Source organism: Palaemon carinicauda, chromosome 22, assembly GCF_036898095.1.
Source record: "Palaemon carinicauda isolate YSFRI2023 chromosome 22, ASM3689809v2, whole genome shotgun sequence".
NCBI classification, from domain to species: Eukaryota; Metazoa; Arthropoda; class Malacostraca; order Decapoda; family Palaemonidae; genus Palaemon; species Palaemon carinicauda.
This window is the reverse complement of record NC_090746.1, coordinates 86,952,205-86,966,594: the sequence shown is the minus strand read 5'-3', so window position 1 is coordinate 86,966,594 and position 14,390 is coordinate 86,952,205. Positions and strand designations below refer to the sequence as shown.

Here is a 14,390-nt window from a genome sequence, read left to right as displayed (position 1 = left end):
TCGCTCACCTATATAAGATGTCGATATAATACTGGGGCGTGATAAATCACAACCAGAGGCCTCGCACCATTTAGACATCTCCTGTCAAAATCCCCGAACAGCGAGGTGCCGTTCAACATCCCACTACTACTAACAATCCAACGCCAGTGACGTCACTCCTTTTTTAGCACGCAATTTGATAGCCGTTTTTTACCTTGTGTGTGTATTTCGCCGGTTTTTTTCTGGATTTACCTCAAGATGTCGGACTCCACTGTCCCTCCATCTAAGTTAAGTACCAGATCTATGAGTTTTGAGATTTTGGAGGGGGCCTTGCCCCTTTTTTGAGACAATTTATAGAATGTTTTGGGTATCGGAAGGACATCTATTTTCAGTATCTTCTGCTGCTCCTGTTCGTTTAGTGTTGGAATTTGATGGTCAGGTGGGAAAACTTGTCTTGAATTCAATCACGAAGTCAGTCATTGATGCTGTATGGGTCCTAGCTTGACTGCCTCTGTTATTTTGGAGGAGCTCTGCTTTTCCAACTGGGGTTGTAACTTGGCTAGTAATTATAATAAAAGGTTTCTTCATGATTTTGTAAGCACTACCCTATTGGTTAAATATTTGTCACTGCGCAACTTTCTTTTCAATTTACAGACACGGGTGCCTTTGTTAATCTTAAGCCTTTGAATTTAGGTTTGAACCTTCTTTCTAATCAGCTATTTATTGTGGTTTTCCTCAGCAGGTCATTTCTCAAACCCTAAATTATGATTCTGGGTGATGTAAATTTTGGGTTTGATGTAAATTAAATATAGTTAATGATTTTTTTTTTTTAATAGAAATCCGTTTACTTCAATTATCTTCCAAACCAGCTCCTAACATTGCCGATTACTAACAGCAATAGTTTGTACTGTATGAGAATTGATGCTCCAAAGGTCACTTACTGGTTGTTTAACCAGCAGAGGTTAACTAAAGTTCCCATAATTGACGAAGATCAAAAATATGGGCTTACATAGATTATTGGTTTGTGTTAAAGAAATACAGATTTTTCATGCACAACAAATTATAAACTGGATTATGATACCAATTTCTCTCATGTTAGTAGTGGCATTGCATATCACGATTCTTTAAGGGGATTGGAATAATCTTTCAGTATGCTGACTCGCTTCTTGCTTATACTCTACATGTAATCAGAGATTTAGACCTTAATCCTGCTAGTTATTTGAGATTTTCAGTTCACTGATACTAACCTATTTTGCAGTCAAGCAATTAGAGAAACATTTAGTAAAGTTAAGGGTTACGTTTGATAAAATATTGACAATGTTAGAAATTCAAGTTGATAAATTTAAAGTATGTTAATGTAAAATATAGCAAAGCTTATTAGATTATTGAATACCCTGATGCTTCAATATCAATGAAGTTTGTAAATTTTTGTTTTCATGTTTCAGGGAACCATATGTGGCAGGGTTAGATATCAACATGGGGTGTCCCAAGGAATTTAGCCTTAAAGGGGGCATGGGAGCAGCGCTTCTCACTCAACCTGAAAAAGTGAGTAATTTTTTCTCATTCCTTACTCAATCAGAGTAAATTAATTTATCATTTGTTGGTCATGGACTTAATTTACATGTGACATTCTATAATACACCTTATGAATTTCTTCTCTTCTTTTTCCCTATCATTATACTTTCTTATTCAGCATTTATGAATAATAGAAATTCATGCTTCCATCATGTATATGTTTCCCTGCTCTGTACATATAAGGGATTTTGACGAAGGAAAAATCTATTTCTGGGCGAGGGACCTGTGTCGCCCAGTGAAATGCTCCTCTAGCACCATTTCTAAGGCATGATTATTGCTGAAAATACCAGAGAAAAAGAGATGCTTGGAATGCCAGGAATAAACCTAGTTCGCTCACTCATTGAGTGTCGGTATACAAAACTGGGGCGTGATTGAACCACAACCATAGATCCCTCACCATATAGTTTTTTTTAACTTTATTGTAGTTAATTACCTATTGCAAGGCAAGTATTATGCCTTGGGGCCTCATTTCCATGTATTTTTATGGTGCTATTGATTGCATGGTAGTAAGCAGTGAAATTCAACTAATTGAAGTTAGAGAGCTAGCGTGATGCGATTAAGTGGTGGGCCATGTCGGCTGGGATGTTTTTTTTCCAACATGGTAGGTTTAACCTTGCCGCTAAGACCAGCTCTGAGCATCCAGACTAGGACTGGACCACTATTAACTTTTTTACATTTTCATATTTCTGTTTTTCTCTCTTTCTCAACCCTTCTATCCAAACTCAACTTTCAATGTCTCCTGGCTTAAAAAAAAAGAAAACACTAGATACTTAGATACGACAGCTATTTATAACTAGCCTATACACTTATAGACAGACATTAAGGAGCTGACACCTACCTCATGCATCAAAGGAAGGACTTTGGAACCTCTATAAACAACGCTAGGAACTCACAGCTTTTGAGAGACTGGGACAGAGGAATCCCAGGGTGTCAGGGGATGCAAGAATGAAATAGTGCTATTAGTGCCTCGCAAAGCATATTCCTAATGTGTAATAGCTGACCACTCCCAGTGACCGACCCCTAGCAAAATAGACTGAACTGCTCGTGAGGTTTACACAGCTGTAGTGCGTTGTTGGTTTCTTGGCCAACTAAATAGCCCGGTTGCTGCTTCTTGGTAATACTCTGTAGTACCTAATAGTCCGGCTGTTCTTGGATGTCCGGTTTGGGAGCACTTATGAGAGGTTAGGGACAGAAAAGTTAGAAAGTCACCCGGGATTAAGAGCATGCGGCAGCAGGTGGGTACCTCAGCCATCCCTCCATTTTACACTAGTGGTCACCAAGCTAATAATTATAAAAGTTATTAGCCAAGATTGTCAAATATACACATTAGACAATATCACAGAGAAATTAATCATGAGTGAGAAACTGGAGTTAAAGCACAAATGTGCAAAAGGCCAAATAAACAAATGGTGCGTAGACTTCAAAGAAGGGTGCTCTGCAAACCTGCACTGTAATAGGGTATGCCTTTTCTGTTAGCAGGAACAAGAAAAAGAAAAATTTAAAATTGAAAACCCAGAACTAAGAAAACATTTGATAGAAGTCATGTCCGAGTTCCAACAGTTAGAAATAAGAAATAAAGAAGTCATAGATTATGTGGTAGAAAATGGGATTAGCATCCAAGAAATACAAAATAAGGTAAAATCAAGGATAGAACTTAGAGAGGATATAACCAACAAAAGCAGAGAGTTCATGAAACCCACTAGAGGAAGAGGAGCTAAGGCCAAGAAGGCTAAAAAACAGTCTAGAAATGTAACTACCAGCAAAAACAGATTCACCCCCCTAGCAGAGGGAGAGGGAGACGAGATGTTGCTAATTGGAGACTCTATGGTAAAAGAACCAAGGGGAGCACTTCAGCCTCAAAAAGAGGAGAATGGTGAGATCCTATCCAGGTGCCAACACATAGAAGATAGAAGTTGTTAGTAAAACTACAAGAGAGAACAAGAACACTATTATTGTTCAGGCAATTGGAAATGACCTATTCCTAAGAAAGGGTACTGCTAGCCAAACATAACCTTTGGTTGAAGTTAAATAACTGTTGAAACTGCTAGAAACAAGAGAAATGATACTATAGTTATAGGCATTCTCCCAAGACTTAATGTCAGTCACTTCACCTCAGTAAGGCCATAGGGATAAATGAAAGGATTAAGGCCACATGCCAGAGAAAGAAAGTTCGATTTATAGATCTCTGGGGACACTTTCTACGGCAAGAAAATATTACACAAAAGAGACATAATACACTTTAGTGAAGAAGGCAAGAGAGTATACGGAAACCAACTTAATCTCAGCTTGTACAGTTACTTAACACAGTAGACTAAGAACAAACTAGATCCTTAGAAAATTCTCCAAAAATAAATAGAGGAAATTTGGCTGAAAACTTGGATAATACAGATAAAAGTAAAACTAAAACACTAGTAAATCAGGGGAAACCAGCAAAACCACAGAGAAGAGAAAAAAATTTCCTCTGAGTGGCACAGTTCAATGCTTAGTCAGTTAGAAACAAAATAGAAAACTTCAGGGCAATTATAGGTAGTGAGGAACTAGATGTCATAGGCCTTACCGAGACCTGGATTCAAGAAAAAAAGAGAGGATTTCATCGGAGAATAGGGCATGTTTTAAAATGTTTAGAATTATTTGATTTAGCATTGTTGTAGTGGGTAAAATAGATATAAGGAAATAAAATCCATTTTTTTTTGTATTGTCAGTTTTGGGATGGGTAAAGGATTGAAGTCTCAAAATTCTTAATATTATTTTGGGTCAATAATTTTTCTTTAGAATACTTTAGATCAATTGCCCTATTATATCACATTTTTAAATATTTAACTTAGCCGGTGAATATATAATAGCTGCAACTCTGTTGCTCGACAGACAAAAAACAGTAAAAACTCGCCAGCGATCGCTATACAGGTTGCGGGTGTGCCCACCAGCGCTAACTGTCGGCCAGATACCACTCTCGATGTAAACAAAGACTCAATTTCTTCTCTGTCGACGTGTCGACAAGACGTACTTTTACTCGCTGTAGAACCTGGAGTTTTCTCAACATATTTGGTGAAGTACTTCATTTTGGTTTGAGCTTTCGCAGTGCAGGTGTTTTATCTTCATCTTAAATCTTGAACTCGTTTTGGATAGATTTAATTTTTGGTGACAAAGAGAGTATGGACTTTCTTTGACTTTTAAATGGCCGACACTTCCCTTAGACGGAAGTGTGTTTAGGCTTTTAGTAATTATCTTATCACGTTATAAATTAATTATAGATTTTCCTCTATATATTTTATATCTCACCGCCTTTATTAGGCCTCTTCGATTAACTTTCCATTTATAATAAACATAAAAAATAAATTTTAATGATTTGTTTATATGCGACCTTTCCTGAGAGTAGGCGGTCCTAACTTGGAAACCGAAGTTAAACAACGTTGAGCCCTTTCAATCGTAAATAGCTTTTAAAGAGCTAATGATTTAAAACTTTTTAAATGAATATTTTTAATAAATATTTTATGAAAGAATTTCTTTGAATAGTCTTCGTACTGTTTTCAAAGATGAACTAACGTTTAGTTTATTTATGCTACGCAGTTTGCGCTCTATCGTTACGATAGAGAGAGAGAGTATCACGGTTTCACTTTGCAGAAAGAGTAAATCGATTCTGACGTTTTGTTCATTCTTCTTTCAAAGCTTAAATGTTTTAAATTCTATTTTAAAGGAACTTTTTAATTGAAAAACCTTTCAGTTTTTTCCTTTGGTCAAATAACATGTTTTTTTGACGAAATGTAATTGGGCTCTTCTCTTAGGTGCGAAATCAAGAGAGAAAGAGAGAGAGAGATAGAGACGGAGGGAGAGAGAGGAGAGAAAACGTTCCGTTCAAGCGGGTAACGTTGTTCTCGAGTTACTCTCGTCCCTAGTCTCTGTACGGGGAGAAAGGATAAAACGTTTTTAGTTTTATTCTCGTCCCCAGGCAATGTACGGTGAGAGATTGAAAACGTAGTTTTGAATGAACTAGTGTTTCTTCTCTTCCCCAACCACTGAATTTTTTTATCTTAAAAGATGTTTACTGTTTTTTTGCTGGTATTAATGTGCTTGCATTATACGACTGATTTCGCATTTACTACCTTTTGATGAGGGTAGAATTGCGTGCTTCAGGTAGAAATCAGTAAAAGTTTCGATTTCAGTGAAATAAGTGCAAAACAGAAAATCGTAGTGATAAAGTGATATTGCGCAAAGTGTTACAGTGTTGCGTCCGAGGGTTCGTCTGTTCGTGCCTGTCGTTCACCTAGTCCGGGACCTCTTGCAAGCTCCCAAGCCCAGGGGAGAAGTAATGTCGTACGACTTATGGGTTCGAGAGGCCTTGATCAGCGAACAGACGTTTCCCTCTATGGTATCGGGTGTATCTTACCAAGATCTCCCCTACCATAAGGCGAGAGAGACAATTTTCTCCTCGTCATCCGAAGGCTTTTCGCATAAGAAACCTGAAACAAGGTTTCGAGGCCCTTAAGCGAAAGTCAGTCCTTTCAGGACAGGTCCAGCGTCCTGGTTGCAGCCATTAGGACAGCTCTGACCCTATGCAGTCATCGGAAAACTGCTCGCCGCCTAACAAAAGCGTAACACAGACTCCGAGAGTCTTTTTTGTTGGCAAAGTGTTGCGGTCACAGACGTTACCCTCGTCTCTTACCGCAACCATTTCCGTTGATCCTAAATGGGTTGTACGGCAAGACATGCAGAATAAGCTTGCCTCCCTTATGGAAGACTATTCTGCCGATTAGTCCGTTGAGCCTAGCCGTTTATCTCATCGAGATCCTGGCTTTCAGCCAACCTAACGTTCCTTTGTGCGTCCTGTTGACGGTGGCGTAGCTAAGTCACGTCAGTCAGGTTGTTTAGAACCACACTCGATGCGGTCTCGTGTGGATTTTCAGCCACATTTGGGCGTTAGGCCACTTGCTGATGCTCCTGTTGACGTTCAGGACGTTCGCTAACTATCGGAGTTGACTTGTTTTGACGCTGTGAGTCAACCTCCGCATTCTAGAGTTGTTTTGACTGCTCAGTCTAGGCAGTCAAAGCAGTCTCGAGTGGACGCTGTGCGTCCTCACGCACCTGTTGTTGTTGACAGTTCACAGACTGTCAAGCAGTTACATGACGTTGCGTCCTGGTCTCTCGCACCTGTTGTTGTTGACAGTTCACAGACTGTCAAGCAGTTACATGACGTTGCGTCCTGGTCCGCTACTAATGCACCAGTGCGTGTGGACTCTGCTTGTAAAGCATTGCCACCACGGTAGGTCTCTCCCTTGCTTGAGACTCAGCTATTATCGGACAAGGTTCCTTTAGATGAGGAAGTTGCTGTTCCCCCTCCTACTGATATTCCCTTGAGGACTCTGTCAGACGGAGAGGAGCCTAAAGCTGCTTAGCCCTCTATGGACTTTAATTAAATCATGCTGATTTTTAAGGATCTTTGTCCGGATCTTTTTGTAACTGCTGCTCCTCGTTCGCCTAAACGTCAGAGCTTACACTAGGCCTAGCTACTTCGAAGTCGTTGTTTATAAGCTAGTGCTCTCTCGCTCTCCTAGAGAGCTTTACGTTTGCTAGGCGACTGGTTTATCACCAGGAGGAGTTTGGGAGATACAGCCTTTGCTTTCCCTTCTTTTAAACTGGCTTATAGAGCGAGAGTCTGATATGACACGAGAGAAGTTCTCGGCTTGGGAGTTCCTGCCTCTGCCCAGATAGACTTCTCAAATCTCGTAGACTCTCCCTGGCGCCTGGCCAGGAGACGCTCCAAGATTTTACAGGTCAACTTCACAGCTGTTTTCGAGCCTTTGAAGTTTTGCTGTACAATTATGTCATGCATAAACAAGGCTTTCAGGGATGGCTCCAATGATCTGACAGCCACGTTCTCTGCAGGGACAAGTCCCTCAGGGATGGCTCCATGATTTGGCAGCCATGTTCACTGCAGGAGTACGTAAGAGGCAAGTGCGCTCAATGTGTTCATTGTCAAGACAAACTTCACGATGAAGTCTACCAGGCTGTCTTGACAGCATTTATGGAAGGCGACTGGATGGTCTCTCTCGACCTTCAGGAGGCATACTTCCACATTCCTATACAACCGGATTCCCAACCGTTTCTGAGGTTTGTTCACAGGAATGTGGGGTACCAGTTTCGAGCTATCGGAGATCAGAGCCTCCCTGTACTTGGACGACTGGCTTCTCAGAGCCTCTTCCAGTCATCGCTGTCTGAAGGATCTCAATTGGACTCTAGATCTGGCCAAGGAATTGGGACTCCTAGTCAATTTGGAAAAGTCACAGCTGGTCCCATCCCAAACTATTCTGTATTTAGGGATGGAGATTCACAGTCAAGTTTTTCGGGCTTTTCCGTCGGCCCCCAGAATAGATCAAGCCCTGCTCTCCATCCAGAAGATGCTGAAGAAAGAACGCTGCTCAGTCAGGCTGTGGATGAGTTTGGTAGGGACGCTATCATCCCTGGAGCAATTTGTCTCGCTAGGAAGGCTACACCTCCGTCCTCTTCAATTCCATCTGGCTTTTCACTGGAAAAAGGACAAGACGCTAGAGGCGGTCTCGATCCCGATTTCCGGAAAGATAAAGTCTTGTCTGACTTGGTGGAAGGACAATATCAGCCTACGAGAGGGTCTTCCCCTGGCAGTTCAGATACCCAACCACGTTCTCTTCTCGGACGCATCGGACTTGGGCTGGGGCGCGACGCTGGACGGTCGGGAATGCTCAGGTCTGTGGAACTCGAGTCAGAGGAGCATGCATATCAATAGCAAGGAGCTTTTGGTGGTTCATTTGGCCTTGATAAGCTTCGAGAATCTCCTTCGAGGCAAGGTGGTGGAGGTAAACTCGGACAACACCACGGCCTTGGCGTACATTTACAAACAGGGAGGTACCCACTCACTGACTTTGTACGAGGTCGCAAGGGACCTGCTCATCTTGTCAAAAGATCGAGGAATCTCCCTAGTAACGAGGTTCATCCAGGGCGACTTGAACGTCCTAGCAGATTGTCTCAGTCGGAAAGGTCAAGTAATTCCAATCGAATGGACCCTCCACAAGGATGTGTGCAAGAGACTTTGGTCGACTTGGGGTCAACCCACCATAGATCTCTTTGCAACCTCGCTGACCAAGAGGCTTCCAATCTATTGCTCTCCAGTCCCTGACCCAGCAGCAATACATATAGATGCCTTCCTCCTAGATTGGTCACATCTGGATCTTTACGCATTCCCACCATTCAAGATTGTCAACAAGGTATTGCAGAAGTTCGCCTCTCACGAAGGGACAAGGTTGACGTTAGTTGCTCCCCTCTGGCCCGCGAGAGAATGGTTCACCGAGGTACTTCGATGGTTAGTAGACGTTCCCAGAAGTCTTCCTCTAAGAGTAGACCTTCTACGTCAGCCACACGTAAAGAAGGTACACCAAAGCCTCCACGCTCTTCGTCTGACTGCCTTCAGACTATCGAAAGACTCTCGAGAGCTAGAGGCTTTTCGAAGGAGGCAGCCAGTGCGATTGCTAGAGCAAGGAGAGCTTCTACCATTAGAGTCTACCAATCGAAGTGGGAAGTCTTCCGAGACTGGTGCAAGTCAGTTTCTGTATCCTCGACCAGTACCTCTGTAGCCCAAATAGCTGATTTTCTCTTTTACCTGAGAAAAGGACGATCCCTTTCAGTTCCCACTATCAAGGGCTACAGAAGCATGTTGGCATCGGTCTTCCGGCATAGAGGCTTAGATCTTTCCAACAATAAAGATCTGCAAGACCTCCTTAAGTCTTTCGAGACCACTAAGGAGCGTCGTTTGGCTACTCCTATGTGGAATTTAGACGTGGTCCTAAGATTCCTCATGTCAGACAGGTTTGAGCCTTTACAGTCAGCCTCCCTGAAAGATCTCACTCTTAAGACTCTTTTCCTGGTGTGCTTAGCCTCAGCTAAAAGAGTCAGTGAGATTCATGCCTTCAGCAAGAACATCGGATTTTCGTCAGAAAAGGCCACTTGTTCTCTGCAACTTGGTTTTCTAGCCAAAAATGAGCTACCTTCTCGTCCTTGGCCTAAATCTTTCGATATTCCCAGCTTATCGGAGATCGTAGGCAATGAACTAGAAAGAGTCTTATGCCCTGTTAGAGCTCTTAAGTTCTACTTAGCTCGTACTAAACCTTTACGAGGCCAATCTGAAGCTTTATGGTGTTCGGTTAAGAAACCATCCTTGCCTATGTCAAAGAATGCTTTGTCATGTTTTATCAGATTGTTAATACGAGAAGCTCATTCACACTTGAGTGAGGAAGACCGATCTTTGCTTAAGGTTAAGACGCACGAGGTTAGAGCTGTAACAACTTCCGTGGCCTTTAAGCAAAATAGATCTCTGCAAAGTATCATGGACGCAACCTATTGGAGAAGCAAGTCAGTGTTCGCGTCATGTTACTTAAAAGGTGTCCAGTCTCTTTATGAGAACTGCTACACACTGGGACCATTCGTAGCAGCGAGTGCAGTAGTGGGTGAGGGCTCAACCACTACAATTCCCTAATTCCATATCCTTTTAATCTTTCTCTTGAAATGTTTTAATGTTTTTATGGGTTGTCCGGAAGGCTAAGAAGCCTTTCGCATCCTGGTTGATTTGGCGGGTGGTCAAAGTCATTTCTTGAGAGCGCCCAGATTAGGGATTTGATGAGGTCCTGTTGTATGGGTTGCAGCCCTTGATACTTCAGCTCCTGGGGGTCTGTCAGCATCCTAAGAGGATCGCGGGGCTCCGTAAGGAAGACGTACTTACAAGGCAGAGTAATCGTCTAAGTCGACTTCCTTACCAGGTACCTATTTATTTTGGTTTTGTTATATTGATAACTGTCAAAATGAAATAAAAAACTCTTAGCTTATATGATGTAAACATATTTAACTGGTCTCTACCCACCACCCTGGGTGTGAATCAGCTATTATATATTCACCGGCTAAGTTAAATATTTAAAAATGATATTTTAATTATAAAATAAATTTTTGAATATACTTACCCGGTGAATATATAAATTAAACGACCCTCCCTTCCTCCCCAATAGAGACGCAGTGGGATGAGAAGAAATTGAGTCTTTGTTTACATCGAGAGAGTGGTATCTGGCCGACAGTTGGCGCTGGTGGGCACACCCGCAACCTGTATAGCGATCGCTGGCGAGTTTTTACTGTTTTTTGTCTGTCGAGCAACAGAGTTGCAGCTATTAAATATTCACCGGGTAAGTATATTCAAAAATTTATTTTATAATTAAAATATCATTTTTCTTTTTGATTCACGATATAGGAATATGGTTCAGTTTATAAAGAGATTTAATTGGACTTCATTAACTTTAAAAGATGAGGTTTAATTAAGGTAAATGTTTGTTTTGGTTTGGTATGTTTAATCTGATATGTTTCCAACTGTAAACCTTGCATGATAATTTGGTTTTCAGTATTTGAATCCCATATAGTTTCACTGAAATGAAAATTGTGTAAACTAAAATTACTACAATACTTATCTGGGACCTTTGTAAGTCTATACCTCCTAGATTACAGTGGTTTCATTATATTTTCCAATATAAACACAATCTTTGCACTGGCTCCTCGTAATGGAGAAAACAATGGTTCCTGCATATTCTATGGGGAAGAATTTAATACATTTTTTATATTTTAGCTTTTCTATCTTTGAATGAATTCCATATGAATCCCAGGTAAATACTGAAATGATTAATTTTAGTTTTGAAATTATTTTAGTAATGCTCTAGGCTACTTGGATGCTCAGTGACTCATCAATTCTTCATAGATGATGCCTGAAAGATTATGAATGGTTAGGTGACTGGTGTTCTTTTATGCTTTCACATTGCACAATCACATTGTAAACTTATATAATACACAGATAATGCTATCATAGATACTCAAGATATAAAACGGAAAACATTATAGGGCAAAACTTGGGTATCTTGGTGCTGGTCACAGCAGATGACTCAATATGATCATGTGCAAGCCACCGACTCAGGTGGGTTTTAAAAATGAATGTCTCATGCACTTTGGAAACTTTTTGAACACTTTACAGACTGCATATAAAGGCAACTTTGTGTATACTTTTGTATAATGGTATCAATTAATGAATCAACTCAACTGACTTGGAGAACTCAAGTACCTCCTCAATTGACAGTGTTAATGGCACCTTGCCTTTTGTTGCTATGATGCACATGTTTAGCTTGACCTAAAAAGTAACAAGCTTTTATGCCTCATTTTAGCTTTGGAAGCTTCACCAAACACTATCAATATGATAGGGAAAGATGTACAATGTGTCCACTATACAATATTTTACTTGGAATGGCAGAGTTGTAAATATATGATGGCATACATAGGGACTGCTGCAAATTGTCAAACATTATTTTATGATATTCCTTACAGTTCTTTGAAAATTGACATTTCACTCTGTTCACTATTTATTCAATTTGAAAAAAAAATATACATATAGTATTCTAATTATTGTGAATTGTGATCAAGTAGATTGTTAGGTTATATAAATTATATCATCGCAAGTGTAATACATTACTTTATTTTTTATTTATTACTTACCTTGGTGATATTTTAAAAGGTATCTATATGATATGAAATTCTGAAAACGAATATCTATTTTCTGATAAATTCATGGCCCTCTTTTATGATACATCAAAAAGTAATAAACTACACTTTTTACAGGTAAAAGCCATACTTACCACCTTAGTTCAAGGGCTTAGTATTCCTGTGACTTGCAAGATAAGACTTTTGAAAGACCCAGATAGTACTCTTGAGCTTTGCAGAATGATTGAAAAATGCGGGGTAGCAGCAATTGCAGTCCATGGACGTACTAAGGAAGAACGACCTAATAACCGAAATCACAATGATGTTATTAAGAAACTGGCAGAATCTCTTAATGTTCCTGTTATTGCAAAGTGAGTCATTTATTTTTTCTTAAATTTATATTCAATACAAGAATCTTAATAGTTATGTTTTATGAAAGGGATGTTTTTGCATATTAAAAATTGAACCTGTGTCATATATGCAACTGTATTGTAAACTCATATCACTAATTTAATGAATTTAGATACGGTTTGAGTGAAATGATTGTTAGATGCTAATATAAATCCTAGGCATTTGTATTCAGCATATAAACTAATATTTATAGTCTTAATTATTTTGATGGTTGAAAGAGTAAATAATTCCAAAATTTATGAAAATTTACACTGAGCACGCAGATGCTGGTATGATCTAAAGTGTAAGGGTCACAAATTAACTCTCTCCGTTATTCTGCTTATCTTTTCACTAAGTAGTATATTAGTAAATCATCAGTAAACTCTATTGTTTTATGTATTTTTTAATTCATATTGCCCTGTATATTATTAGATGGCAATGTGTATTATCCTAATAATATTTTAAGCAAAATGTGATTTTCAATATTAATCTTACCCGGTGATCATGTAGCTGCAGCTCTGCTGCCCGACAGAAAAAACCTACGGGCGGGATACGCCAGCGATCGCTATACAGGTGGGGGTGTACAACAACAGCGCCATCTGTCGAGCAGGTACTCCAGTACTTCTTGTCAACAAAGAACCAATTTTCTCTCTGTCGTGCCACCAGCAAGACCTACTTGATACGCTGTTGTTTCTGGAGTTGATTTTCACGCTATTTGGTGATGTATTCTCTCTAGTTATTAGCTTTCGCTGTACAGGAGTTATCATCAATACTTATCAAGCTTTCATTGATTAGATTTTGGATTATTTGTTGACGACTTGGATAGATTTTGGATTTCCCCCTTTGACTAATTCAAGATGTCTGACCCTACTCAAGTCCCCAAGTACAGGCAGTGTAGCGCTAGGGACTGTTCTAGGCGTCTTCCGAAGGCCTCTATAGATCCTCACACCGTTTGTTCCAATTGTAGGGGTAAAGCCTGTCAATTGGAAGATCGATGTGAGGAATGCGCTGGGCTTTCGGAATTCGATTTTCAAGAATTCCTTAAGAATGCACGTAGGCTAGAGAAGGATAGGATCAGGAGGAGTTCGTCTCGCTCTTTTGATTTTTCCTCTCCCCATGCCCCTCAACCTATTCCTTCCCCTGTAGTGGTTACACCCGACCCTTCTTCTAGCTCTCATCAACCCTCGATGGCGGATATGATGCGTGCCATTCAGGCTCTTGGTGACAGAGTTGAGTCATTAGCGAATGACCGCAATCAACTCTTGGCCGACGTCAAAGAGTTGAAGGAGAAAAGTGCAGTGGGAAGTGTAGTGAGTGCAAGTGCAGTGAAAAGTGTCAGTGTTACGCATGAGGGTGCATCTGTTCGTGCCAGTCGTCCTCCCAGTCCGGGACCTCTTGCAAGCTCCCAAGCCCAGGGGAGAAGCAATGTCGAAGGACCAAAGGGTTCGACAGGCCTTGATCAGCGTACAGATGTACCCTCAGTGGTTGAGGACGTATCTTGCAGAGATCGTCCCACCCACAAACAGACGAGTGAGCCCATTCATTCCTTGTCTGCGGAAGAAGTTTCTCGTCAGAAACGCTGGACCAAGGTCTCATGACCTCTCAAGCGCAAGGTCCCTTCCGAGCGAGTCCAACGGCCCAGGTGTAGCCACTGGGTCAGTTCGGACTCGCCGCAGTCTTCCGAAGACTGCACACCTCCCAAGAGAGGTAGAGTGGTTCCGCAGCAGGCAATCACTCCGTCTGTTGCCGCACCCACCGCTGTAGACCCTAAGTGGTCTTTGCTGCAGTCTATGCAGACTCAGCTAGCTTCCTTCATGCAGGAGTATCGTGCTGAGAAGGTTGACGCTGCACCCGTTAACCTACAACCTGCCACGGTTGTGCGCTCAGCTGACACTGCGGCTGCCTGCTCCCACACTCCG

General features: G+C 41.0%; 1 protein-coding gene across 1 annotated transcript in view; it reads left to right on the top strand.

Annotated features, from left to right (window-relative positions):
- Positions 1–14,390, top strand: part of Dus2 (Dihydrouridine synthase 2) — a 162,205-nt gene that overhangs the window by 86,416 nt on the left and 61,399 nt on the right. Inside the window, exons 4-5 of the mRNA XM_068345823.1 lie at positions 1,425–1,524; positions 12,220–12,452. Coding sequence (XP_068201924.1) covers positions 1,425–1,524; positions 12,220–12,452 — 333 coding nt within the window. The remainder of the gene's footprint in view (positions 1–1,424; positions 1,525–12,219; positions 12,453–14,390) is intronic.